This window comes from Arvicanthis niloticus, chromosome 8 (assembly GCF_011762505.2).
Source record: "Arvicanthis niloticus isolate mArvNil1 chromosome 8, mArvNil1.pat.X, whole genome shotgun sequence".
NCBI lineage: Eukaryota > Metazoa > Chordata > Mammalia > Rodentia > Muridae > Arvicanthis > Arvicanthis niloticus.
This window is the reverse complement of record NC_047665.1, coordinates 22,388,795-22,416,086: the sequence shown is the minus strand read 5'-3', so window position 1 is coordinate 22,416,086 and position 27,292 is coordinate 22,388,795. Positions and strand designations below refer to the sequence as shown.

General features: G+C 43.2%; 1 protein-coding gene across 3 annotated transcripts in view; it reads left to right on the top strand.

Moving 5' to 3' along the window:
* The window catches only part of Gcnt2 (glucosaminyl (N-acetyl) transferase 2 (I blood group)), a 108,134-nt gene extending 81,926 nt beyond the window's left edge, over positions 1–26,208 (top strand). For all 3 annotated transcript variants that reach the window (XM_076939150.1, XM_076939152.1, XM_034510999.2), the window contains exons 2-3: positions 19,009–19,101; positions 23,402–26,208. In XM_076939150.1, coding sequence (XP_076795265.1) covers positions 19,009–19,101; positions 23,402–23,592 — 284 coding nt within the window. In that variant the 3' untranslated portion in view covers positions 23,593–26,208. The remainder of the gene's footprint in view (positions 1–19,008; positions 19,102–23,401) is intronic.
* The last annotated feature ends 1,084 nt before the right edge of the window (positions 26,209–27,292 follow it).

The window sequence follows — 27,292 nt, the reverse complement described above, 5'->3', positions numbered from 1 at the left end:
TGTTTCACTAATTGTGTGTGTGTGCTCACATGTGCACATGTATGTTACTAAATGTAACCTACTTAGTCTGTATAATGGTATGCATGTTTTCTGGGCTGGCCTTTGATACTGGCACTCAGTTGGTGTACTCTTTCCAGTGGCATACCACTAATTCTGCCCTCAGCTTTACCCAATTGCCTGTAGTTCTTTGTATATGGTTGAAGCTTCATGGGGGTTGGTTTCCTGTCCAGTTTGGTGTGTCCCTTAGCGTCAACCTTGTTTGGGCAGTTATGCTGGTGAGACTTCATGGGTATAGCTTTTGGAGTTACAAGGAGACACAATCTCAAAGCAAACTCTCTGGTCCTCTGGCTCTTAGAATCTTTTCACCCTCTTTCACAGTGTTCCTCGAGTATCATAGATATTTGAGAAGTATCGTAGATGCATTCATTCGGACTGGACTCCCAACTCTGCTTTTTGATTGGTTGTTGTCTTAGTTTGGGGTTTTATTGCTATGCAGAGACACCAAGACCAAGGCAACTCTTCCAAAGAAAAGTATTTAATTGGCCTGGCTCACAGTTTTGGCTGTTCAGTCCATTATCATCATGGCAGGAGGAAGCATGGCAGTGTTCCGGCGGACATGGTGCTGGAGGACTGGAGAGTTCTACATCTTGGTCCAAAGGCAGCCAGAAGAAGAGTCTCTTTTACACTCAACTGAGCTTGAGCACAGGACCTCAAAGCCTATGCCCACGATGACGCATTTCCTTCAACAAGGGCACACCTCCTAATAGTGCCACTTCCCGTGGGCCAATCATATTCAAACCACCACAGTTGTGGTTTCCAGTAGTGTTTTCTCTGTGGTTTTCTGTCTCTTGCAAAGAGAAGTTTCTGTGTTGAAGTATAAAAACAAATATTTATAGATGGCTGTTAGGGATTATTCTGGTTTAATAGACCAGTGGTTGTAGATTCTCCTCCAGTAGCCATGACTTCACTGGAACTGAGCAGTTGGCTGGGTTTCCAGTACCAGGCACAGGTTCCCTCTTGTTGAACAGGTCTTAAGACCAATTGAAGAGCTGTTGATTAATGCCCAGTTATGTGTATCACCAACACGCTTTAGATTAGCATGTCATGCTGGTCCTTGTTGTAGCTCAGAGGTGTCATAGCTAAGGAGAACTGTTGGTTGCTTCCTTCCTTTGGAAGTTTGCATCATGCCTTCTGGTACCATGAGAACTGGTCCTCAATGGGGAGGAATTCAGGTCAGTTCCAGCTCAGGAGCCTTTAGGTCCTGTGTCTGAAGTGCATGGAGTATGCAACTGACAACTCAAAAGAGGGCTTCTCATGTCTGGTGTTGGAGTTTTTGTTATATGGTTTTTGGATCTTGGAGGGAACACTTTTGGTTGGTTGGTTGGTTGGTTTGTTTGTTTGTTTGTTTGTTTGTTATTGTTGTTTTTCCATAGTTAATAGTATGATTCCTTGTGGCTTTTTCAAACATCCTTATTGTTATATAATCTCCCTCCCTCCCTCCTTCTATATTTATCTCCCTCTCCCTAGAGAGCATGTGCTCTTCCTATTTTCCCATCAGGCCTCTTGTGTCCTACCATTGCTCCTTACCCTCTCCCACCTTCCTCTGTGTATCTCCCTCCCCTCCCTAAGGAGTCCCCCTTCTCCCATGTTCTTGGTTGGATTGATTGTACCATGCTATTCCCCCTGAGATTTCTCCCAACTCCCCTATTCCTGTAATGGTCCCGTCTTACTTTCCTGATTCTGTAATTACCACAGGCTATGATGTACTCACAGCTGAAGGTTTGAAGCTAATAGCTTCCAATGAGAGAGAACATTCAACGTTTGTCTTGCTGGGCCTGGGTTACCTCACTCATTATAGTCTCACTTTCTCTCTTTTATATAGTTCAGGATCCCAGCTAGTGGGACCATCTCCCAGATGATTATAGGTCTCATTAAATGTGTGTTTGTATGTATGGAAACCATGGGTTGATACCGAGTGTCTGGTCTCTTACTCTTTCATCTTATTTTTTAACAACATTTTATTATTTCTTTGAAAACTTAATTAATATATAAAATATATTTTGATCTATTGACCTACACCACCTCTCTCCAACTCTGTCACTCTCCACTTCATGTTCTTTGTCATCCTCCTCCTCCTCCTCCTCTTCCTTGTTTTAGTCATCATCTTAGTTGGGTTTCTATTGCTGTGATAAAACACCACAACCAAAAGCAACTTGAGGAGGAAAGGGTTTATCTGGCTTACAGGTTATAGTTCTCGTCAGGGGAAGCCAAGGCAGGAACTTGGAGGCAGAAAATCAAGCGGAGACAATGAAGGAATGGTTCTTACTGCATTGCTCCCTGTGGCTTGCTCAGCCTGCTTTCTTTTTTTTTTGGGGGGGGGGGAGGGGTAGGGGACTTGGAGACAGAGTTCTCTGTGTAGCCCTGGCTGTCCCAGAACTCACTCTGTAGACCAGGTTGGCCTTAAACTCAGAAATCCGCCTGCCTCTGCCTTCCAAGTGCTGGGATTAAAGGTGTGCACCACCACTGCCCGGCACAGCCTGCTCTCTTACACAGCCCAGGACCATCTGCCCAAGGAGTAGAACTTCCTCTGGTGAGCTGGCCCTTCCCACATCAATCATCAATCCAAGAAAGGATCTACAGACTTGCCTACAGATAATCTGATGGAGGCATTCTCTCAATTGAGTTTCCTCTTCATGGATAATGCTAGTTTGTATAGAGTTGATCAAAAAAATCAAAAAAATCAAAAAAACTAGGGCACTCACTGTGTCCAATCAGTAGAGACCAAATGTGAATGGGTGTGAGGGCATCTGGCTGGGGGCATGGGCAACCTACCAAAGAAAACTGACAGCTCACCTCCACCCCTGCTGCCCCAAACCTCCCACAGTCAGCAATTGCAAGTAGCTCTTGAGTGGAGGATTGGAACCTCAGAAATCCTATCCTCAGCCATGTTGGACTTTGAGTTGATACTCTACTGCCTTGCTACTGTGAGTTGATAGTCTACCTTGTTTTTGTGAGACAGGGATTCTTACTGAACCTGGAGCCCACCAAGACTAAGTGGACAGCGAGCTCTAAAAATCCCTGTCTTCCCCTCTCCGGCTTGAGGATTACTGGCAACCGCCATGGTGCCTGCTTTTTTAGATGGATTCTTGGCAGCTGGACATAAACGCTCTGCTTGAGCAGCGAGCATCTTAGTAACCCAGCCATGCCATAGCTTCCATCTTCTGACTATCTAAGCATTTACTTACTTCACTGCACAGCTGAGAACAGTAAACAACTAAACAACAGCAAAGGATTATAAACCATGGATGAATGTGATTGTTTTAAACAGCATATGCTGTCGAATGTGAAGACGCTTGTCTTTTCATCTTAAAAAGTTTCTATACATGAACATCCATGGCAGAGCCTGTTGACTATATTTGTTTGCTTGGTTTGACTTTTCTTTTGTCTTTTAGATTGCTTTGTAGTCTACACTGGCTTGAAAACTGGGGGTGGGCTTGAATTGCCAGCAACCGTTCCCCCCACCCCTTCCGTCTCAGTACAACGGTGTTTTGAATAATTGTGTCTACTTCCGCAACCAAGGACAATTCTGACAGTCTGAACGTTCTCTGGGCCACTTGTCCTGAGCGGGCCCTCCCCTGTATGCCACCACTATGCTTTTACCTTTTCCAGAATGTTGTAAAAAGGGAAATCAAAGAAGTCAGCCTTGGTGGTGCAGGTCTGTAATCCCAGAAACCGGCATATGGTGGACTCATTTCAGGGTCAGCAACCTAGTGAGACATTGTCTCAAGGAAACAAAGCAAATAACAGAAATAATCATAGGCAGTGTAGCCATCAGGACCTAGAAACACAGCTTCTTATTCTTTACATTTTAGTTTGGTTTGGTTGTTTATTTTGAGACAGGGTTTCTCTGTTCTAGAACTCACTCTTTAGACTAGGCTGGTCTTAACTCAGATCCAACTGCTTCTGCCTCCCTAGTGCTGGGATTAAAGGCAAACACCACTGCCACCCACCTCACTTTTCATATATATATATATATATATATATATATATATATATATACATATACACATACACACACACACACACACACATATATATATACATACACACACACACACACACACACACACACACACACACACACACACACACACATATATATATATATATATATATATATATATATATATATATAAGTTCCCTCTAAATATTTGTTGGTGACTATGATTTCCAGCAGCCTCTTGGGCAGTTTTAATATCTGTGAAGGTTTTTTTTTTTTTTTTTTGGCAGGGGAGACACTTCCCCCTAAAGTCATCTCCGTAAATGGTGAAACAGTTTGTTAAGTTTGTGATCTCATTTAAAAAAGTAAGGACCGGCGGGCGGTGGTGGCGGCGCACGCCTTTAATCTCAGCACTTGGGAGGCAGAGGCAGGCGGATTTCTGAGTTCGAGGCCAGCCTGGTCCACAGAGTGAGTTCCAGGACAGCCAGGACTACACAGAGAAACCCTGTCTCGAAAAACCAAAAATAAATAAATAAATAAATAAATAAGGACCAAGGCTATAGCTCAGTGGTAGAATGCTTGCAGGTTGTGGAAGGCCTCGGTTTTCAGTCACATGGGACAGTAGGCTAAGATAGTTGCTCTAACTGTTAAAGTTGGTGTACCTTTGTTAGCTTCATATTTTAGTGTTGGCGCTTCCTAATAAATAGGGAATCCACGAAATTCACAGAAAGAGTAACAAAACCTGTGTTCCACATTGATCCCAGACACATGGCCATTATTAAGATCCCCAACATGGTGCTTTCAACCAATCCGATCAGTCAAGAGCACCCTAATATTGTAAGGTATCATAGCACCTCAATAAGGGTCCTTATCAGAACGCATGGGTGGCGCATGCGTTTTGGTTTTGTCGGATTTCCTGTTGGTTGAATATCTTAGTGGTTGCTCTTGAGCTGACAATAGTTGTCACTCAGAGTCCGTAATGTGCTGGAATCACTGCAGCTCAAAGGAAACCTGCAGCGTTGTAAGTATGATGTAAGGCTTATCAGGTCCTGGCCAGTAGAGAGAGGAGCAAAGGCAACGGCCAGATGAACAGCATTTCTATAAAGGCTCACAGTTTGTTTTATAGATATATGTCAATATTGCATTCCTGACCCCTCTGCAACTTCTTACTGTAGTATTGCTGTAGGGCATTCGCCAGAGAAGACGGCACAGACATGAGTTTCAGCCAATAGAAAGTCTTTATTAGCCGACAGCTGCTACACTGTGTAGCACTGAGACTTTCTCAAGATGGGCTTATAAGCACAGAAGCCATGTTCTGGGGTAACAAGAGCAGTTAGCCAGAAACAGAACTACAGAAGCCGAAAAGCAAGGTTAGTACATGGAAAAGGTCTTTGTTTTCATTTTGGCTGGTGGTGCTGTCTGTGTACTAAGTTTTATAGCCTGAATGGTACTTCAGTCATGGAGTCAGATGTGTTAAGTGAGGTCTAGGGCCCTGTTACAGATTTATATATGGGAACTATACACATCAGAATAGAACAGATCATGAATCGTCTGCTTCTGTTTGATGGTGAGTCTCAGCTCTGGCTGGTTCTGTAGCCAAGGATGGCCCTTGCTCTACTGGTCCTCTATCACTGCCTCAGAAGTGCTGGGATGAGATTACTACTGGACTATGTGTGTGTGCTACCACATCCAGTTTAATGCGGTACTGGGGATTGAACTTAGAACTTTATGCATGCTGAACATCCACTCTCCCAACTGAGCTACATCCCCAACCTCAACTCATTGTGGTTTTAAACTGCTCCTTGTCTCTAGCCCACAGGAGAAAGCACATTCTCAGTACTTCTGGGACCCTTGAGGGTTCCTTTCAGTCACTTCCCATTGTATGACTATTCTAGCCCCCATTAAATGTCTGGTCTTGTGTTGCTGGATAACTTCTTTTATTCATCTTTAATTTATGTGTGATATGTCTGTACCCCTCTGCACCACATTGGTGCAGTACCCTCGGAGGCTAAAGGAGAACTTGGGATCCCTGAGAACTGGAGTTAACAGGTGGTTGTAAGCCACCTTGTGGCTGCTGGGAACTGAACCCAGCTCTCTAAACTGCTGAGCCATCTCCTCAGCCCTCTCGCTGTATAACTTCTAATTGAAGTGTATACGTTTTTATCCAAATGTTTGGGCTAAATGGATGTTTGAAGGGAAAGCAACAGGCATAGATTTCTTCATGCTTCCTGGGAACTGGGCATTAGGAAGGGCACCCATGTATCCCAGGCCCAGGGCAAACTTTTCTGTCATGTTTCTTCCCTTTTTTAAGTCAGCTTGCACAACAGTACAAATAGAACTGTCCTGGTGTTTTGCAGAAAAGGCTAGGCTTGTTATAGACAGAGACTTAGTTCCCAGAATTAGCAACCTATATATATCTCAGTGTGTGCAACAGCAAGTGAAGTTCACCATTGACCTCCAACAACTTTTGACCAGAGCTGAACTGAAAAGCAGGGATAAAATTAGACAACCATCCTGTGTATGTGTGAGAGAGTTTTTATTTGACTGTTTGTATATGGACCGGGGCAGGGCAGGGGGCAGCGGTTACCAGCGGTAGATGAATTCTTGCGTGCAGCCAACTAAGTGTTGCTTGGTGCCTTGTTTTGAAGTTAAAGAAGGCACTATGTATAGAGCAAAAATGAAAATCTGCTAATGAGGCTGAAGAGATGGCTCAGTGGTTAGGAGCACTAGCTGTTGCTCCTCCAGAGGACCCAGGTTCAATTCCCAACGCATACATGGCAGCTCGCAACTATCTATAATTCCAGTTCCAGCGGCCCCAACACCTTCAAGACACAGACAGACAGACAGACAGACATGGAGGGAAAACACCAATGCTTGTGAAATAAAAGTTAAATAAAAGTGTTTAAAAATTAAACAAAATCTGTCAACGTCAGTAAGGCCTTTACCCCAGGCACTGAAGTAAACAGTACCAGCCATGCTGTTCTGATGATGTCAGAAGAGCAGGGCCCTGCTGAGTCAGGGAAATCAACACTGCACTTTTAATTGACAGTCACATAAAATCTGGTAACTACCTCAGGAACTGAGAAACACCCAACCTACACTATATATAAACACTCAAGCTGTATTTAAAGACAGTGTGTGCAGGGAAATCGTAACTAGCAGAATCTATCGGGTTTCCAGAACTCAGTCAGATTTATGTTCTAAGGAAATAAAGGAAATAGGTTGTTTGTTTGTTTTGGAGGGGTTTTTTTTTTTTTTTTCAGAGAGGGGGTTGAGGAGGCAGGGGTTGGGGGAGGGGTAGCTCATAAGCCCAGCAAAAGTGCTAAATGTATGTGAGAGACGAGCTTGGAGTTAAAGAAACCCAACAAGCATTTCTCACGTTAAAGAAGACTTAGCAGCTGGTGTGGTAACACACATCTTTAATTTTAGCTCCAAGGAGGCAGAGGCAGGTGGATCTCTGTGAGTTCAAAGCCAGCCTGGTCTACAGACTGAGTTCCAGGACAGCCAGGGCCCAGCCTCCCACGCTTTCTGTAACTGTAACTCAATTGACACTGAAAAACAGAAAAAGAAAGAGAGAGGCTGTGTCTCAAACCTCTCCACTAAGGTGACTTCTTATCTATGCTCAGTATAGACTAGTTAGCTAGTTCATAGTCATGAAGTTGGGATTGGGAGTGTAGATCAGTGGTAAAAGATGTGTGAGTATGCACAAGACCCTGGGTTCAAGTCCACATATATATTCCATATATATGCATATATATAACAGACAAAAATCTTATGTTCTGAGCTAAAAGCGACATAGGAGTGTTTATTTGTGCAGAAATACACGCTTAATGATCTAGAAGTCACGATAGAGGTCCGGTGTGGGGGTGAGGTTTAAAAAAAAGTCAGCATCTGCAGATGCAGTCTCAGTGTGACGTCACTGAGGGCGATAGGAAGATGTCATGGCTCATTCTGGCGCCTTCACAGCTGACTTTCAGTTCTGTGAGAAATGGAAAGTCTAGGAGAGAAATACAGAACTGAAAATGACCAGAACGGCTCGCTTACAGAAACGAAGCTGACCTCAGAGGCTACCCATGATTCACTCGGGTCCCGTGACGACCGTAAGTAAATTCAGAATGGCTATCTCGTAGCTCGGCGTTTTTTTTTTTTTTCTCCACTCTTCCTAGGTGTTTGACCATGTAGTTATTAGAGTTATGGGAAAATAAAAAGAGCTGGCTTGAGGAGAGAAAGGTGTCTCCTGTCACCAGAATCAAGCAAGTGGGTCAAAGCCGAATGCTGGAGTTGGTATGTTAAAAACTGATTCCCTGTTCCAACGGTGTTGAGAGGTGGGACTTCTGAGAAGTGACTAGGTGGTGGTAAGGGCTCTGGGCACTCAAGTCGATGCATACCTTCCCTGCACAGTCTGTGACACTTGTCACAGAGGCTGGAGACAAGACAGGAAACAAGGACTTCCTGAAGGGCCTGTTGATTTTCCAGGAAAGAAACTTGGTCTCAGTTCCCCAAGAAGGTTCCCACCTCTAGTTTTGCGTTTGGATCATATTTGTATCAGTAATCCATTTTCCTCTCTACCTGAAAATTTTATTGATTCTCACTCGTTCATATCTTATCTGCTGTCTTTTTAAATTATGTTTTTAATTATTTAAAATAAATTTTAACCTTTAATATATATTAATGCTATTCCTCCCTTCCCTCAAGTCCTGCCAGAGCCTTTCCCCTCCTCCCTACCAAACTTTAAGTTCTTTCTCAAAAACAAACAAAAATCCAATACAACAAAACCAAGAAAACAAAATAAAATCCCTCCCCTAAAATAAACAAAAACCCACCAAACTGTAACCAAATAAAAACACACTCTCTTCCCTTACTCTATACCTAACCTCTGTAGTTCTGTGGATTGTAGCTTAGTTACCATTGACTTAACAGCTAACATCCATACATAAGTGAATGCATACCAGATTTCTCTTTTTGGGTCTGGAATACCTCACTTGGGATTATCGTATCTAGTTCCATAATCCATTTGCCTGGATGATGTCATTTTTTTAAACAGCTGAGTAATACCTCATTGTATAAATGTACCACCTTCATTTTGTCCATTCTTCTGTTGAGGAACATCAGAGTTGTTTCCAATTTCAGTCTATAATGAGTATAGCGGTAATGAACATGGTTGAGCATGTGTCTCTGTGGTAGGATGAAGCATCCTTTGGATATATAACCAAGGGTGGTATAGCTGGGTCCAGAGGTAGATGCATTCCCAACTTCCTGAGGAACCACCACACTGATTTCCACAGTGGCTGTACGGATTTGCTCTCTCACTAGCAATGTGTGGGTGTTTCTCTGACTCCACATCCTCACCAGCATGACCTGTCACTTGTGGCTTTGATCTTAGCCATTTCTAACAGGTGTACGGTCTCAGAGTTGTCTTGATTTGCATTTCCCTGATGGCTAAGGATTTGAGAATCTCTTTAAATGTTTCTCAGCCATTTGAGTTCTCTCTTTTGAGAATTCTCTGTTTGGATCTGTACCTCATTTAAAAAAAAAGATTTATTTATTTTTTATTCATATGAGCACACTGTAGCTGTCTTCAGACACACCAGAAGAGGGAATCAGATCCCATTACAGATGGTTGTGAGCTACCATGTGATTGCTGGGAATTGAACTCAGGACCTTTGGAAGAGCCGTCAGTGCTCTTAACTGCTGAGCCATCTCTCCACCCCTGTACCTCATTTTTTAACCAAGTTATTTATTTCTTGATATTTCATTTCTTTATATGTTTTGGTTATTAGCCCTCTCTTGGATGTGTAGTTGGTCAAAATCTTGCCCCATTCTGTTGGTGGCTGCCTTGTCAAAATGACGGTGTCCTTTGCCGTGCAAAAGCTTTTCAGTTTCATGAGGTCCCATTGTTAATGGTTTTTGTGATCTTAGTGCCTGTGCTAACAGGGTTCTGTTCAGAAAATCTTCCTGTGCCAGTGAGTTCAAGGCTATTCCCCACTTTCTTCTGTATCAGGTTCAGTGTATCTGGTTTTGTATTGAGGTCTTTGATCCATGTGGAGTTGAGTTTTATGCAGGTGGTAAGTGTGGGTCTATTTGGATTCTTCTACCTGCAGACATCCAGTTTGACCAGTAAGATTTGTTTTAGATGCTGTCTTATTTCCTGTGTGTGTGTTTCTGGCCTCTTTATCAGAAATCAGGCATCCAAAGGTGCGCAGATTTATATCAGCGTCTTTAATTTGATTCCACTGACGAAAATGTCTGGTTCTGTGCCAATACAATGCTGTTTTTATTATTATAGCTTGGTAGTACGACTTGAAATCAGGGATAGTGATACCTCCAGCAGGTCTTTTACTCCTCTGGATTGTTTCAGCTAGTGTGTGTGTGTGTGTGTGTTTCTATATGAACTGAAAATTGTCCTTTCAAGATCTATAACAAAGTGTGTTGGAATTCATTGGGGATTACATCGAATCTGTATAGGCTGTATCTGTACAAATGGACAGCCATTTTTACTATGTTAACCCATGCGTATGAGAGATTTTTGTATCTTCTTTTATCACCCAATTTCTGTCTTCAGGGACTGGAAGTTTTTATCATACAAGTCTTTCACTCGCTTGGTTAGAGTTATCCCAAGATATATTATTATTTGAGGCTATTGTGAAAGGTGTTTTTTTGATATCTCACTCTGTTTGCCATTTGTATATAGGAGCCCTACTGATTTCTGTGAGTTAATTTTGTATTCAGCTACTTTGCTGAACGTGGTTTATCAGCCGTAAGAATCTCCAAGTGGAATTTTTAGGAACACTTATGTGCCATTTCATATCATCTCCAAATAAAGATACTTTGGCTTCTTCCTTTCCATTTGAACCACCTGATCCCCTTCAGTTGTCTTACTGCTCTAGCTACACATTCAAGTACTGTATTTAATAGGTGTGGAGAGAGTGGGCAGCCTCGTCTTGTTCCTGATTTTAGCGGAATAGCTTTGAGTTTCTCTCCATTTAAATGATGTTGGCAATGGGCTTCCTGTAAAGTGCCTCTATTAGTGCTTAGGTTTGTCCCTTGTGTCCTTAATCTCTCCAAGACTTTTATAATGAAGGGGTGTTGGGATTTTGTCAAGGGCCTTTCCTGCACCTAATGAGGTAATCTAATGACTGTTGTCTTTCGGTTTGTTTATATGGTAGATTATATTTATCGGTTTATTATTTGTAGGCATTAGGTTTTGTAGTATATGTATACTTTATCTTTTGTATATGTGTATTTTCACTTTGATCTGTTGATACTTTTATGAATTATTTTAGTCCACCCTTATTATCAGGATCCTGTGTTTGACAAGCCATGGAATAAGAGGAAAAAAGTAGATTTGCAAAGATATGTTTGATTTTTCAGTTTTTATCTTAAAAGAAAACCAACAAGCTGGGCTGAGCTGGAGCCCAGGTGGGAGATGGCTATTCAGCACACACCAAACCTCGGGTCCATTTCATCGAAAACTCCCACCCCACCCCAAGCCACAGTGTCTCATCCCTCCCCCCCCCACACTCCTGATCTACTGGCATCCATTTTCTGGGTTCTAGTTTATACCGATTAGCAGCCAAATGGGGGGGGGAGGTGCCTATAATATATCAGAACATTTCTAAAAGCACTTAGGTTCTAAAATGTTGGGGGGGGGGGTCCTTCTCTGTTTCGTCCTTGAACTTTTACAGCTGAAGAGGAATCTATTTGTTGGCAGTTATCAGAGAGAAATGCAAAGATGTTCCAACATGACTGAAAATCTCTAGAATACACACCCATAGTAACAAAATAAGGCCTTATGGGCCAGATGCTAACTGGTAAGATTTTGTTGTTATTGTTCTTGGGTTTTGCGGGGGTTGTTTGTTTGTTTTTTTGAGACGGGGTTTCTCTGTGTAGCCCTGGCTGTCCTGGAACTCACTCTGTAGATCAGGCTGGCCTTGAAGTCAGAAATCCACCTGCCTCTGCCTCCCAAGTGCTGGGATTAAAGGCCTGCGCCACCACTGCACGGCAACTGGTCAGATTTATAATCCAGGTTACTTGACACCGAATTTCCCTATTATTAGCCTTCAGCTTGTTTATTTTTTTTTTTATTTTTTTAAGATTTATTTTATTTATATGAATACACTGCAGCTGTCTTCAGACACATAAGAAGAGGATCCCATTACAGATGGTTGTGAGCCACCATGTGGTTGCTGGGAATTGAACTCAGGACCCCTGGAAGAGCAGTCAGTGCTCTTAACAGCTGAGCCATCTCTCCAGCCCCTTCAGCCTCTTTATTATTAAAGATCTACAGCAAATGAGCATTTTCTATATTTTTCTTTTGTTAAGTTATTAGCGTAGTCACAGGCTTAGTTAGTCAATCATTGATTTGGGTATATATCAATAAACTTTGTTATTAAGCTGTCTTTGACATCACAGAAATTTCCCACAATAAGGCAAACTGCTATTTCCTCGAGTAACACTTTTTACAGGATTTATTTTTATTTTATGCACATTAGTGTTTCGCCTGCATATATGTTGTATGAGAGTACCAGATCCTTGCCTCACATTTTACATGCAAGAGCGTGTACATTGCTTATTAACATTACATAACTCGTTATTCCGGGTGTGTGGGTTGCTTTATTATTTTTTTTTTCAGTTTTATTTAATGAAGAGCGATGTGGAGCCTCATGTGACCTTCGGCAGTGTTTGCTGAGTTGTTTAATTAGCACACTGGGATTGGAGGATAACTACTGGACAGTGGCCAGGGCTGTTGCTAAATTTCCTTCAGTATCCAAGACATCCCACAATAGAGAATCGTAATTGGGTGGTTGTGGTTTGAATGTAAACTGTCTTCTAAGGGCTCCTGTCTTGAAACACGTGATCCCCAGTTGCTACCTATCGCTGTTTGAGAAGACTGTAGAGCCTTTAGGAGATGAATACTTGAGACATCTTCCTGGGAGTGGGCTTTGAAGTTTTATAGCTTTCCCCTTTGGCCATCTTCCTGTTCCTGTCTCTGTGTCTTCCCCACCATGATGGATTCCGTCTTCTTGGAACTGTAAACCAAAATAATCTTTTTCTCTTAAGTTGTTTTTGTCCTTGTATTTCCTCATAGCAAAGGAAAAAAAAAAACATGGTTCCTGAGATTTTAATAGAAGGATTATGTTTTCAATGTTTATGATAATTAATTGGTAAACACAGTGCATCTATTGTCTCTATATCTGTTTTTGTTGTGGTTGGTTTGGTTGGTTTGGTTTTGTTTTTTGTTGTTGTTGGGTTTTGTTTGTTTGTTTGTTTGTTTGTTTGTTTGTTTTTCGAGACAGGGTTTCTCTGTGTAGCCCTGGCTGTCCTGGAACTCACTCTGTAGACCAGGCTGGCCTCGAACTCAGAAATCCTCCTGCCTCTGCCTCCCATGCATTGTCTTTTCCCTACAACCGTTGTTCCTGCATCTGCAAAGTCAACCAACGATTACCAAGACCCAAATTACTAAGAACAAAATAAGCGTGTCTCCATGGAGCATGTGCACACTCATATTCCCCAAACAGCACAGGATGAGAACCATGAACAGTGGTACATGCTGTTGACATTCTAAGTGGTCCAAAGACAAAGTATTTCAGATGTTCCCAGAGTTACTAGAGCCTGAACTCTGACATCTGTAATAAGCTTGGCTCAGCACCCACCCCCCCATCCTCTGTGCACCAGTTAAATCACTGACACTGAAAAGCAGAAAAACTCAATGTTTGCCCACATTCAGAAAGACAGAGATAACCCTCCCACCCACCCCCTAGTCCACCTTCCCATCCTGGTACTCAGGTTGAAGAAGAGGGTCAGAGGTAAGCAGATGATAATCAGACCGCCCCACCCCCAGTCCATCTTCCCTATCCTGGTATGAGATTTAGGTTGAAGTAGTGGGTCAGAGGCATACAAACCTAAGCAGATGCTAAGCAGACCCTGGTTGGTTTGATACATCATTGTCTGTGCTCTGGGTCCTCCTGCAAGGTTGTCTGAGAAATTGCGGTTTCGGGAGACAAGTTCTCCCTCTGGCTGTCACCAAGCCTCTGCCAGCATGAAATTCCCGGGGAAATTCCAATTCCTTTGGGAGCATTGCTTTGAGTAGTCAGATAACCAGTGGGAAGGACACAGGGATCTCTTTAAAATATCTTCCTTAGGTTGGCAGTAATCCCAGCAGAAGCAGGTGGATCTCTGAGTTTGAGGACAGTCTGGTCTACAGAGAGTGAGTTCCAGAACAGCCAGGACTGCACACAGTTAGAGAGACCCTGTCTGGAAAAACAAAACAAAAACTGCCTATCTTTTCTGCCAGGCCAGGAAGATGTGGGCAGATCCTGCAGCACTGTCTATGAGGTATCCAAAGAAGGTAGGGGGAGGGAGATCCTCAATCCAGTCCCCCAAGGATATGTAGAGATGGCCTTGCTGACAAAGTCCTGCCAGGATTTGTCACACCGCACCTTCATGGGAATAAATTAGCTGTTTAAAGTCAAACAACTTGAAGTCCTGACTTCAGAACTGTGTTTGTCAGTATGGGAAACAATGTCACAGTCACCGGGTTCCTGTATACATCTGTATCTTCCAAAAATGACTCTATCTTATTTTGAAGGAATTGGTTCCAACAGACCAAAGCGGGCAGAGGGCAGTTATGGTAGCTTTTCCTACTTCTTAGCCAGGATCATTCTAGAATTGTCTCACTGTCCAGCACCATCGATAACTTGTGAGAAAGCTGAGTGCCTGACATTTAGAGTCCTTGTGTGTCCAGTGAGTGAGCGAGAGAGGACATATCTGGGCTTTTGCATCAAGCAGTTGCTGGAACTTGTTATCACACAGGAGTCTCCCCAAATGAGGAGGAAACCGGGGAGATGATGAGGAGAAACGAAGTTCATAGAAACAAAGCTCTAGTTCCAAAGAAGCATATTCGTTTATTTAACAAGCCCAGTTATTCGACCAGTAAAGGCCAAAACCCAAGAAAAACATTCCAGGTTTCTCTCCAAACTTTATCTCCAATGTTCTATTTTCAGAAGCCCATGAAGAGTAAAAACAAGATTTTTATTCATTTACTTGTTTATTTTTGGTAAAAAAAAAAATGTTTTTTTTTCTGATAACATGGACAATCTCCTTTTTGCCTTATCTTGGAAATAATTTTAAAAAATGCAATTTTGTTAAGTTTCTTGTGAATTGAAGTAAACTCATGCTCAAATCTGCTGTGAGTGTCCTGCCAGCCCCTTGGCCATAAACACAATGATGGTCATAGAGGAGTAACTACAACCGAATTGAAGCCTGTACATTTGGAAAATAGCAGTTATCTCCCATTGTGGTATCCAGAAGAGACCTTAGTAATTGTCTTAATGTAGTAACTTTATTGGTTACTTTGAGACAGCATCTCATATATCCCAGGCTGGCCCCCATTTCAGTGTGGGAGAAGATGACCTTGAACTTCTGATCCTCTTGCCCTTCTGTCTCCTGAGTGGTGGGATTACCAATATTCAGGCTTTTGCCACCACAGCCAGTTTATTCAGTGCTGAGGATCAAACCCTGGGCTTTGTGTATGCTAGGAAAGCAGTCTACCACCTGGGATATACCTCCAAGCCCCACCTCAGCAGTTTCTGACCAGAATTTTTTTTTTTAAAGGAAACTAGATAGCAGTGTAAACAAATGTCATTCCTCCTGGAAGAAGCCTATGAACTGTTTTATGAAACTTATGTTTGTATTATATGAATGTGTGTGTGTGTGAGAGAGAGAGGGGGGGGAGAGAGAGAGAGAGAGAAGAGGAGGAAGAAAAGGAGGAAGAAGAAGGAGGGAGGAGGAGGGAGGGAGAGAGAGAGAGAAAAAAGAGAGTACCTCGACCCTCCGTGAGTTGCATACAGTCTAAACTAGAAAGCACTGGTTTTATAAACTCACTTCATCAGTGAGGAGAGTCTAAGATACTAAAAAATACCCAATGATACCAAGCAGAGGACCAGGACTTGGTTCCTAGCACTGTGTGGCAGCTCACAGCTCCAGTAAGTCCAGTCCTAGGGGATCCAATGGCCTCTTCAGGCTCCTAGGACACCAGACACATGCCTTTAAAATACACATACATATAAAATAAAAATTAAGCGCGCGCGCACACACACACACACACACACGTCCTAGCAATGGAGACAAAGTAGTTAAACTGAACAAAGCACACAGGAGCAGCATAGCCATCAGAGCAGATTGGAGTTCCATAGGATTGAAGAACAGGGTTAAGCATACAGCCAGATGAAGGGAGAATGGCAGAAAGGTGTGTGGCTGCTCTAGTGGCCTCTCATCTTTCCTCACACTTGGTCATGCAGAGGATTCTGTGACCCTAGGGAGGTGCTGGCCCTGTTTTAGGAAGTCTGGGTGGGCCCCAAGACTACATTTCTCAGGAGTTTCCAGGTGATAATGTCCTATCCAATCCAATAACCACAGTGGAATAGCTAGCTATATGCCCGGAGCTACACCCATTTTATCCAGAGTTCTCTATGTCCAGGAGTTTACGGGAGATGGGGGGAGACAAAGTCTAACTGCTCTCCCTTCTGCTAATAAAGATCTTATTTTATGCACAAATATGAGCCACAGATAATATTTAAACAGACATATCATCAAAGTATGGGAGTTTGGAATTTCACTAGCCAGAGATTAATGGGTGTTTGTGTCTACTCAGAAGGTAGGCAGTCATTGATTGTAAATGTGCCAATTGTATCTCTGGGATGACAGAAGGCATTTCTCGGTTTGTGTAATCAATATTAATGAGCATGAAAGAGAAAACTGTCTTCTCAGAAATGTACTTGCTCAGAGGTTAGGAGCTCTCATATCAGGAAGGTGTCTTTTAGTTGTCCAGCATAGTTATTTAATCTAAATAGACTCAAAAACATCACACACAGATTAGCTTGACAGAGTAAAATAAATTGAATTCCCTCCTGGATTTCCATACTCCCCAGGCAAGTTTTAATATCAGTTCTTTTCCTTGTAATCTAAGTTATGTAAGAGTGTGTATCAAAAACAAAATAAGGAAGCTTTTTTTTTTTTTTTTTTTTTTTTGCTTTTTGGATAGGCAAGCACAATAAGTACAATAAGCTTTGAAGTATTTAAACACAAAGCAGTAGGAAGTGGTACCACTGAAGACTTTCTGTTGAATGCTTTCAAGTCTGAGACACAAGACCAAAAAAAAAAAAAAAAAAAAAAAAAAAGAAAGACCCCAGGGGTTAAAGACCCAACCCACAGTATTTACAGGTTAGGTTGTGGCAACATTTCATTTCTGTTTTCTTCTGAAATGTTCATTATTAATCATATATATATATATATATATATATATATATATATATATATATATGTTAGTTTTAAATGTTCAATCCTACTGAATTTCTTTCAAAGTTTGGGTCTTAGACTTTTCCCCCTTATCCTTATTGGAAAATGCCATCTTCTTCAGTAGTCTGGTTTTGCGTTTGAGGCTATAATGAATTACATTCTAACTGTCCTGGCAGGGGACAGATAATCTAGAGATACCCAAGCGGTTCAACTAAGAGCCATTGAAAGGCTGCCTTCTTAGTCTTCATTTTGTATCTGCCCCATCAACTTCTGCACTTAAGGAGTGTCTGTTTAAAATCTGGGGATACTGAAACAATCTCAGTTCATCTCGATGGAGGCTGATAGGCAAAAAAAAAAAAAAAAAAAAAAAAAAAAAAAAGAAGAAGAAGAAGAAGAAGAAAGAAAAGAAAAGAAAAGAAAAACAGGTAACAGGCAGCACCTGACTGTCCATTTTTACAGCATCCTGCCCAAGAGCACCACCCCCTCACCCCACCCAAAGTGGGTGGATATTTCTAGTGATTGTCCTGAACCTGCCCATGTGCTGAGTTCTAGAAATGGCCCAGATTCGTTCATCCTGAGACAGAAATCACACCCAAGCAGAAGCAATCATTTCTTGGAAACGAGCTTGGCCCGACAAGCCACTGGGACTTCTTACAGTCACTTTGCACAACCCAACGGGAGATAATGATCAACCAAACCAGGCTTTGGCAAAGGCTAGCTTAATCTGCCTGACTCTTGCTTCCAACTCACCCCAGTAATCCCTCTGTTGAAATTTGGAGCTCACGGCAGGACTTCAGTGAGGAAGGTGGACGTGGGGTTATTAGCCCCATTTCTCTGTGCTTCCCGATGTACGTGAACTCTGATTTCTGCCTTTGACCACTTACCTTTGATTGACATACTGGTGTAAAAGGCTGAAGTCTAGCCTATCGGGACTCCCACTGCTTGGGCCTTTGCACCCATCCTGATGATCCAGGACAGCCTATGTGAAGCTCAGTGTCAGAGCAACTGCAATTCTTCTTTGCCATGTGATCTAGGATGCCCACAGGGTTCCAGTGTGTCTGTGTGTCTGCGTATGTCTCTGTGTGTAAAAGGAACATTACCCTTCCTATCCAAGTATGTTTTATTATCTTGGAATTTCCTAAGAGAGGACTGTTGCATTTTGAGTGCAGGTATTTGCATAGCATCATTACCTCCAAATGATATTCTGTATACATGAAATCATAAATTGTGTTTGTCGTGGCAAAAAAAAAAATACTACAGCTCACAAGGCTGAGTATGCCTCTTTCATATTTGTATAGATTCCTATATATACTCTTAGATGCCTTAGAGGTCTGGGTTCTAACCTCCCCACCCCCACCCCCCACCTCCCTGCCATTTCCAGTCCTGAGTTTTATATTATTTGAGGGTAAAATTACCCAGTATGTTAAGTAAGTAAGTAAGTTAAGTGGGCCCTTCCGCTTTCATGACTTATCCAGAGTTTGTTGAGAAGAGTGGAGGCTGTTGGGATGACCTGCCACTGTGTTGCTCAAGTAGGACATGAGGCAATGCCTGCAGACACTTTTTCTGGTTGTCACATCTGAAAGGAGATTGCTATTGCTGTCCAGGGAGACAGCCGTTGTACAGAAACACAACAGCCTAGAGAATGGAGGGATGTGGAAACTGAGTGACAGGTTGAGCTCCTGGTTCTTAGTGCAATGTTATCGTTGTTGCAGGAGTCCCTGGCGCTATGCCAAATGCATCCTGGGATGGGAACCTCAGAGCTGTGAAGTGGAGGGATATGGAATCGATCCACGGAGGCTGCCATGGTAAGATTTCCTGCTCTGGGGTCATAACTACCTGAGGACAACTGCAAACTCAATAGACAAGGTTCTTGTGCAGAGAAAATGGAGTACACAGTCTGCTGATCGTTCATTAGAGAAGCCTGGAGCTTCAGTGTGAAGTCTCTCCTGAAGATGAGTTTTAATATCTCAGACACTCTCAATCTTATACCTAACAAGGAGGGAGGGAGGGAGGGAGGGAGGGAGGGAGGAAGGAGAGAGAGAGAGAGAGAGAGAGAGAGAGAGAGAGAGAGAGAGAGAGTACTTTCAAGTTAAAATGAACTCCATTCTTGCTAATTTCTGCTCTCTCATGCCCTTTCCTGACCTTTCCTTTTGGAAATGCAGGGGCTGGGACAGGTGATGTCACATTCTTGTGACAAAGCATGCTCACCTCCTGCACCTGCATTCTCATTCCTCCAGACACAGGCCAGGAGTGAGTTTGAGAGCTGCTGGGGGTGGGGGGTGGGGGTGGGGGTGGGGGTGGGGTGCTGTGACCATTTTGGCACACAGCAGATGACATCAAGGAGAAGGAATTTTTCCCTGAGTAGACAAGAACTAGAAACCCAAGTCACTGATTGCCTTTTGCAGCAGGGTGAGGGATGGAAAGAGAGAAGGTCTCACACAGCTCCATATTGCCTAGAACTTGCTGTGTAGCCCAGGAAGTTCTTGAAATCTGGAAGTCCTTGATTCTGGCACTTCTGCCTCCTAAGTGCTGGGACGGCAGAAATGTGCCCCATGCTCTGTAGTCAGTGTCATTTTTATAGACCCTTATAAAGAAGGAATTCCATCAGCTGGACACCATCCGCTCTGAGCACAACCTGGCACAGTTAGCAGGTATATTAACCCTCCTTAAGCAACCTGCTGTAACAAAGAAGCACAGGTTTGACAGCTTATCAAACAGAGATTTCCTTGTTTTTCTCAAGACTGGAAATGCAAGATCAAGCATCACTGAGTTGGCTCCTTTTTTTGGCCTCTCTCCTGTGGCTTTTAAGTGATGTCTTCCCCTGTGCCTTCATGTGTCTTCTTACAGCGTCATAATTTCCTCTCTCACAAGATCCCAGTGACACTTAGGCAGTAGTGTCACACATCTTTGATCATAGTGCTTGTGGGGCAGAGACAGGTGGATCGCAATAAATCCAAAGTCAGCTTGGTCTACATAGTGAGTTCCAGGACAGCCAGAGATACATAGTGAAACCTTGTCTCAACAAAACAAAACAAGCCCCCAAACCCAGTCATGTTCCCAGCATCCTTATACATCATCTTCACAACATCCTCAAGCCAGCAACCATAGCCTGTCTCCCCCAGCATCCGTACGTCCCCTCTAATCTGCCTCATCCACACCAGTTACCCAGGTGGCATCTCTGCCTTTCCCTCTGTCCAGGCTGTCCTCAGTTGAGAAGGAGTAAACTGGTCAGCCTTGCATTTCTGTAGGGACCTTTATTGATGACAAGGTAGGAACCAAGCTAACTGTACAGGATCTGAGCAGCCCAAACCCTCGGACTAATATTTCGTCTTTCCTCATCTTTCTTTTTTTTAAATACCTGCTCTGCCAGTGAACACCTGAAAGCATCACTCAGTTAAGGGCATAAAAATGGCCTTCCAAACCAGGATGCAGAGAGAAGAAAGAGACAGAATTCAGAGGGGGTGGGACATTTTATGTCATCATAGCCATGACTTGGTAACACAACATAGAAGAGGTTCTGGAAGGACACGCGTATACTCACCTTCTCTTCCGCTCTTGAAATGAGGCATCATAGGAATTGGGATTTCCCCAGGAATCTCATGCTGAGAGGGAAAAGGCTGAAGCCTAGTGCCAGCCAGTGGGAGAATTTGTATCCCTAGTGGAGGTTTCACACAGTCCCGACAAGCAAGTGCCTGACCGACCACCTTGCTGGAGAGACTGGAGCCCTGACAAAGATGAGTCAGTCCAGGGTGGGACCACACCTTGACTGGCACTGTTTCATACCCCTGGTCACCCTCTTGGTCTTGGGGTGAGTCACTGGATCTATTTGTCTCTCTTCTCAGTGTGGTCACATTTAATAGATTTCCCTTTTCTGCTTCTCCTCATTATGTGTTTGGCTTACTAAATAAAGAGGGGTTGTTGAACGGGTTTATTGGGGTGGGGCCTTGGCTCTGATTTTTAATGACCCTTAGTAACACTGCCACAGAGCTCTGGGGACCGTTCCAACTTTCCATCATTCCTGTTCCAACTCATCCCCAGCAGAATCCCTTATGCAAACAGAGATTTTCCCTTCTATGGTATTTCCAGAGACACTGCCTACAGTTTTTCCACTACCAATCACTCAAGGCTCCCAGATGGACCTATCCCCTGGCCTCCCCTCAGCCTTCTCCGTCCCTTCACTCAATAATTAAGAATTACTGGGAATTATCTAGGCATTGCCTAGAGAGAGAGACAAGAAATAGCATCTCCCTCCCTTTTGTATATGTACAAAACACTGTAAGATAAATGTCACGTATATCACGAAATGTTTATGAGTCATTTACAGTCTTACATGGTTTAATGTCTATTTATGAAGCAAAAATTAATGCATACGTGAAATTATAACTTTGTAAAGGTTATCTATAACTTCATTGTATAATATTTATATGTATGGTATCTACATGACACATCTATGCATGCATTTCTGTGGTTTATACATGTGCATGTACACACATGGACACTCATCCATCAGTAATAAATACCAAAATACAAATGAGTTATGGGAAGGCAGTTGGGTAGGCTGTATTAGTCAGGATTCTCTTAGAGTCACAGAACTAATGGAATGTATCTCTATATTGAGGGAATTTATTGATGACTTACAGTCTGTAGTCTAAGTAACCCAACAATGGGCAACTGTGGGTGGGGAGTCCAAAAATCTAGTAGTTGCTCACAAGGCTAGTTGTTTAAGCTGGTCTTCTGTAGAAGTAGGTTCCAACAGATGTGTTGGCAAGTAAACGCAAGCAGGTGAAGAAGAGTGAATCTTCCTTCTTCCAATGTCCTCATGTAGGCCTCCAGCAGAAGGTGTGGCCCAGATTAAAGGTGTGTACCACCACACCTGGATCTGGGACTTGCTTTGTCCCAGGATGACCTTGAACTCAGAGATCTCCTTGCTTCAATCTCCTGGGATTAAAGGCGTGTACTACCTTGCCTGGGCTTAAGCTTTTCATGGCCACTATGCCTCAATATCTCCATGCCAAGATCCAGGTCAGAAACTTATGTCTTCTAGCCTCGAGATCTGAATCACAGGTGAGCTCTCCAATTCTGGGTTGTAGTTCTTTCCAGATATAGTCAAGTTGACAACCAGGAATAGCCATTACATAGGCCTTTCGGAGAACATGACCTCCAGGTGGTGACCAGGGCTGGGCTGTTGTCTCTGGGAGAGAAGAGAGTTACAGGGAGGAGTGGGAGCCTCTGGGAACTATCAAGGAGAGCCAGCTCGTTGTGCTTGGGACTGGCCGGGAAGGCAGTGTGTCTGAAGTGGTTGATCCAGGGTTAGAGTAGGGAGAGGAAGAGTCCAGAAGAGCAGGGTGACCAGGGTGGGGAATCGTAAATGCCAGTGGTAGTCGTTCTGAGCTGAGTAGATCCTCTCCTTCAGTGTATTAACAGAATCTCCCTGGATCCCACATCACAAGAGGAGCCTCCCTTGAGAGCTGTCCTGACAATAAGATAGAAAAGCAATATGGGCCAAAATGGTAGCTTCAAATTGTAGAGGGAAATGATTTGGAGAGGCGCAGTCGTGAAAGGACGAGATTAAGACCTTCTGTGCTATCCTGGTACAGCAGTAAACACATGTTATCTTCAACACTCGGGAGACTGAGGCAACTGGATTGCTAATTCAAGACCAGCCTGAGCTACAAGCAGAAGCTCTATCTCAGAGCCCAGTTCTGGCATGCTTCCTTACTGAGGCTTAGTACATAACATGCCAAAGGTGGAGGTGACGCGCAATAGACTCCCTCAGAGCTCGGAGAAGAGACTACACAACCCGGAAGGGTGTCTTCCATTCCTGCGCTTTTAGAATTTACCTTTACCTCTCCCTTGCGCATGCGCGAACTTCTTTGGGTTACTGTTTTCTTTCACTGTTTTCTTCTGTTCTGACTTGCTCGTCTTCCTCAAGTGTCTTTGAGCCATTTGTCCTAAGCAGTTTAAGCTCCAGGTGGACTAGGACAGCCCAGTCATGTTTCGTTGGCGTCTCGTCACACCCGATTCGGTTTCTGCGGTCTCTAGTTCACCACCCACCACCTTTAAAGACAGATACGTTTAACTGTGTCTCTGCCCTTTCCCCCACAGGTCACTACGTACATGACATTTGCATCTATGGAAACGGAGACTTGCCGTGGCTAATTAATTCGCAAAGCCTGTTTGCTAACAAATTTGAACTCAACACATACCCTCTTACTCTGGAATGCCTAGAACTGAGGCATCGAGAAAGAACGCTCAATCAGAGTGAAATTGCCATACAGCCCAGCTGGTATTTCTGATCCGCAGCAGCTCTGGCCTGAACGGAAATCGAAGATGTAAAGAAGAGCCTTCATTTCCAGGAGACTCTTGTCTTGGCTATGCTGAAGGCTTTAAGGAAAAAAAAATGGTTTCAGGAAACCGTCAGGACCTGGCAACAAACTGCTTAAACTATCCGCTGGACACTGTGATACATTTGACAGGATGGCTGCACACAGCTGTCTGGCCATTTCTTTTGAATGTCTTTTCTTTTCTTATCACCACCCCCTTCCTGTTGCTCTGTTTTGTTTGTTTGTTTGTTTGTTTGTTTGTTTGTTTGTTTTGATGGGTAGGGTCTTGCTATATATATCTCTCTGGCAAGCCTGGTTCTTATCAGGTAGCCCAGTATGTCCTTGAACTGAAGTCAGCCCTCCCACCTTGGCAGCTTCAGGGCTGCCATTACAAGTGTGGAAAACCACACCTGGCTCTGGTGTCTGGCAGTCACTCTATGCTCATCTCCATCTCAGTCTACTGAGTGGTCGAGATGATAAATTCAGATGCATCAGATCTCTGTGCCAGATACTCATATTAGGATATTCTGTTAGAAAGGAGAATGGCGGACAATACTAAGAAAATCGGAACTTATTTGAGAAGGAAGCTCTTTCCATATTCCTAGCAACTATATTCTCAGGCATACACGGGCACAGCGATAGCTTTCTAGTAACTCACCAATTCCATTTAATACAAACTGATCCTGAAAAGCTGCGGAACTATATATAGTTCAGTGCCCAAGCGTTTGACTGACATTTGTGCTGAGTCAGCCTCCATCTCCAGCACCACGCACAAGTCTTGTGAACACCGACGTTTTCAGTTTACGTGTTGTCTGAAGTTCTGCGGACAGTACAAAGCCATTAACTGACAGCACAAGTGTCGTAAGACAGGAGGTGGCTGCAGGAAGGAGGACCTCAGGGATACCAGACATTTCCGTGTTCTATTCCAGAATGTTCTCTTATCCCAGAGGACACTGGGACATCCTCACAGGAATGAAGGAATTCTTTCTTTCCCACAGGAAAGGTGCTACTATGTGGGTCTGGAACTTGTGAATGACTCGCTTCTGGAGTTCTGTTTCTATCTGAGAGACGGAGATCCAGTTCTGTTGTGTGTACAGCTTTAACCACGTCAGGACAGCCTCCAGCTTGCAATGATTGGTGCTATCAGGAGCACCTGCATCTCTAAGAGCTTTTTATGACAGGTGGATGGACATGTGCCGTTTTTCCTTGTTCCCTCTCATTCATTCATTCATTCATTCATCCATTCATCCATTTGTCAGCCTGCATCCAGCAAACACCTCTTGGATGTCTGTGATCCTCCAGACACATGCTGACAGATATGCGGGAAGTAAGACAGATACTTTCTCCACTGTAAAACACTGGGGAGTGGTATCAGCTTTTGAAACCCTGCTCTAGAGTCTTACAAAATGGTTACACCTCACACATACACTGGCCTGGCTATATATCACGTGAGGCCATAGATATCAGCAATGTATTAATTAATAGATTAATCCCGAGACAGGAAGGAGGAAACAAAAACTAAAGCCTCTTGTGTCTCCACCAGCTCCTTCTTGTCTCATTTTAGTCAAAAGTCCACACATGTACCCACCCGTCTCGTGGGTTACATGAGTACCTGCATCTTGCAGATGATGTAACAAGCTTTAGAATGGATGGTTCATGATCATTAGGAAGGTAATTATAAGAATTCAGGTTGTCTTTCTGATTCTCTCATTTCTTTAGGGATGTGGACAGAAGATAAAATAAAGCCCTTGCTTACTATCGCTGGAGAAGGTGGAGTTTAAGAATGGTCTCAGTGTTATTAATGTGAAAAGTCTGTCACTCAGAAAAAAGAAAAAGAAAAAAAAAAACCGTGAAGTCAGGACTCAGTAGGTGGGGGTGCTTGCCACAAAGCCTGACCACCTGAGTTCAATTCCTGGGACCCACATGAGGGAGGCAGAGAGTCCATTGACAAAAGGAACTCTCCAACCTCCACACACATGTCCTTGCACCTGGGCACCGCCCCCCCCCATATGCACATATACACACATGAATAACTGTAATTTGTAAAATGTGATTTTCTTTACTAGTGCTTTTGCATTTACAAATATTTATTTATTCTAACGGGAAAAAAACCCACTTGCTTTAAATGACATCACTTACCATAGTTTCATTCTTCTGCTGTAGTTGTATCTACTGAATGTTATTCATCCTTAAAGGGAATTCATGTAAAACTTTCTTGTCTTTTCTACTGAAAAATAGAATGGTGGTGTATCCGGTAATAAAGGGTTGAGAGGTAGGAAGCCCGTGGTCAAGGCAAAGTCTAAAAGCCGGGCCCTTTTTTATTTGTTTTTTTTTGGATGAGAGCACCTGAAGACTAATGTTTTACACTGGATGGAGGTCTTATGGAAAATGAGACTTTTTTTTCTGGAGAAGTTTACATGCCCATTGTTGGTCACCTCTTTACTGTAAATACTATTAGAAAGCGAGCAGCCTTTGAGCAAGTGAGATAGCAGGGAGTGTACCCATGTCTACTGTGTCCATTTTGGTTTTGCGGATGTTTTCTGTTTTTGTTTCCTCGAAAATAAATTAATATATTGTTTTCCACCTTCAGGAATAGTGGATATTTATTTGATAACTGGTTAATATGCACTGGTTCTCCCAGTTTTTAAATGAACAAAAGAAATACATTTATACACGTCTGACATCATCTTTCAAAAAATAAAAACCTTTCCATTTGTGGACTAAGGGGAGAGCGATTGAGTACAAGGAGATGAAATAGAAAATTGTTAATTGGTTTTTTTATACATTTGTGTGTGTGTTGTATGTATGTAGGTATGTATGTATGTAAAATGCCTTTTATGGAGCTTTGAGCTTGCCATCAGACTGGACTGGCTGGCTGGTGAGTCCCGAGGAACCACAGGTCTCTACTTCCCCTTAGCATTGGGGTTACAGGCATGTGCCCCTCCATTCTCCAGCTTTTACATGGATGCTGGGAATCCAAACTCAGGGACTCATGTTTGCAGAACAAGTATTTTACCAGGCACAGCTTGTCTTAGGATTTCCTACTGTGTTAGTCTGGTTTTCTATCTGTCACTAAGATCAAATGCTTAGGAGAAACAGCTGAATGACAGGAGGGTTTGTTTAAGGTCACAGTATTTGGAGGTGTCAGTCTATCACCGTATTTGGAGGTGGGAAAAGCATGGCAGAGCATCTGGGAGACAGGAAAGGGGTTCAGGAGGGAGGCAGAGCACAGTAAAGATCCTAACAACACACTCACAGCGATCTACTTCCTCTAAGGAGTCTCCCCCCTCCCCCATGCATAAAGCTGTGCATCTATCCTGGCTACCCACAAAGACAACTGCTTCCTGCCTGCCAGGCGCTGAGCTGGTTGTTAGAGACAAACAGACAAAATCCTGCTTCATAGAACCTATCGTCAGTAAAATTTTCAGAACAAGTATTTTACCAGGCACCAAGTTGTCTTAGAATTTCCTACTGTGTTAGTCTGGTTTTCTGTGCGTCACATTTTAGCCATTTTTCAGGAGCAGTTTGCATCGGGTTGCATAGGAACAGGATGTGAATAATACCAAGTCATCTACCTTTGATATCACATGCCAAATGTGATGGCTCCTAGTCACCATTAAATTTTTCAAAACAGCGGGTTCTTTCTGTCCTAGACAGAGAGAAAAAGGAACAC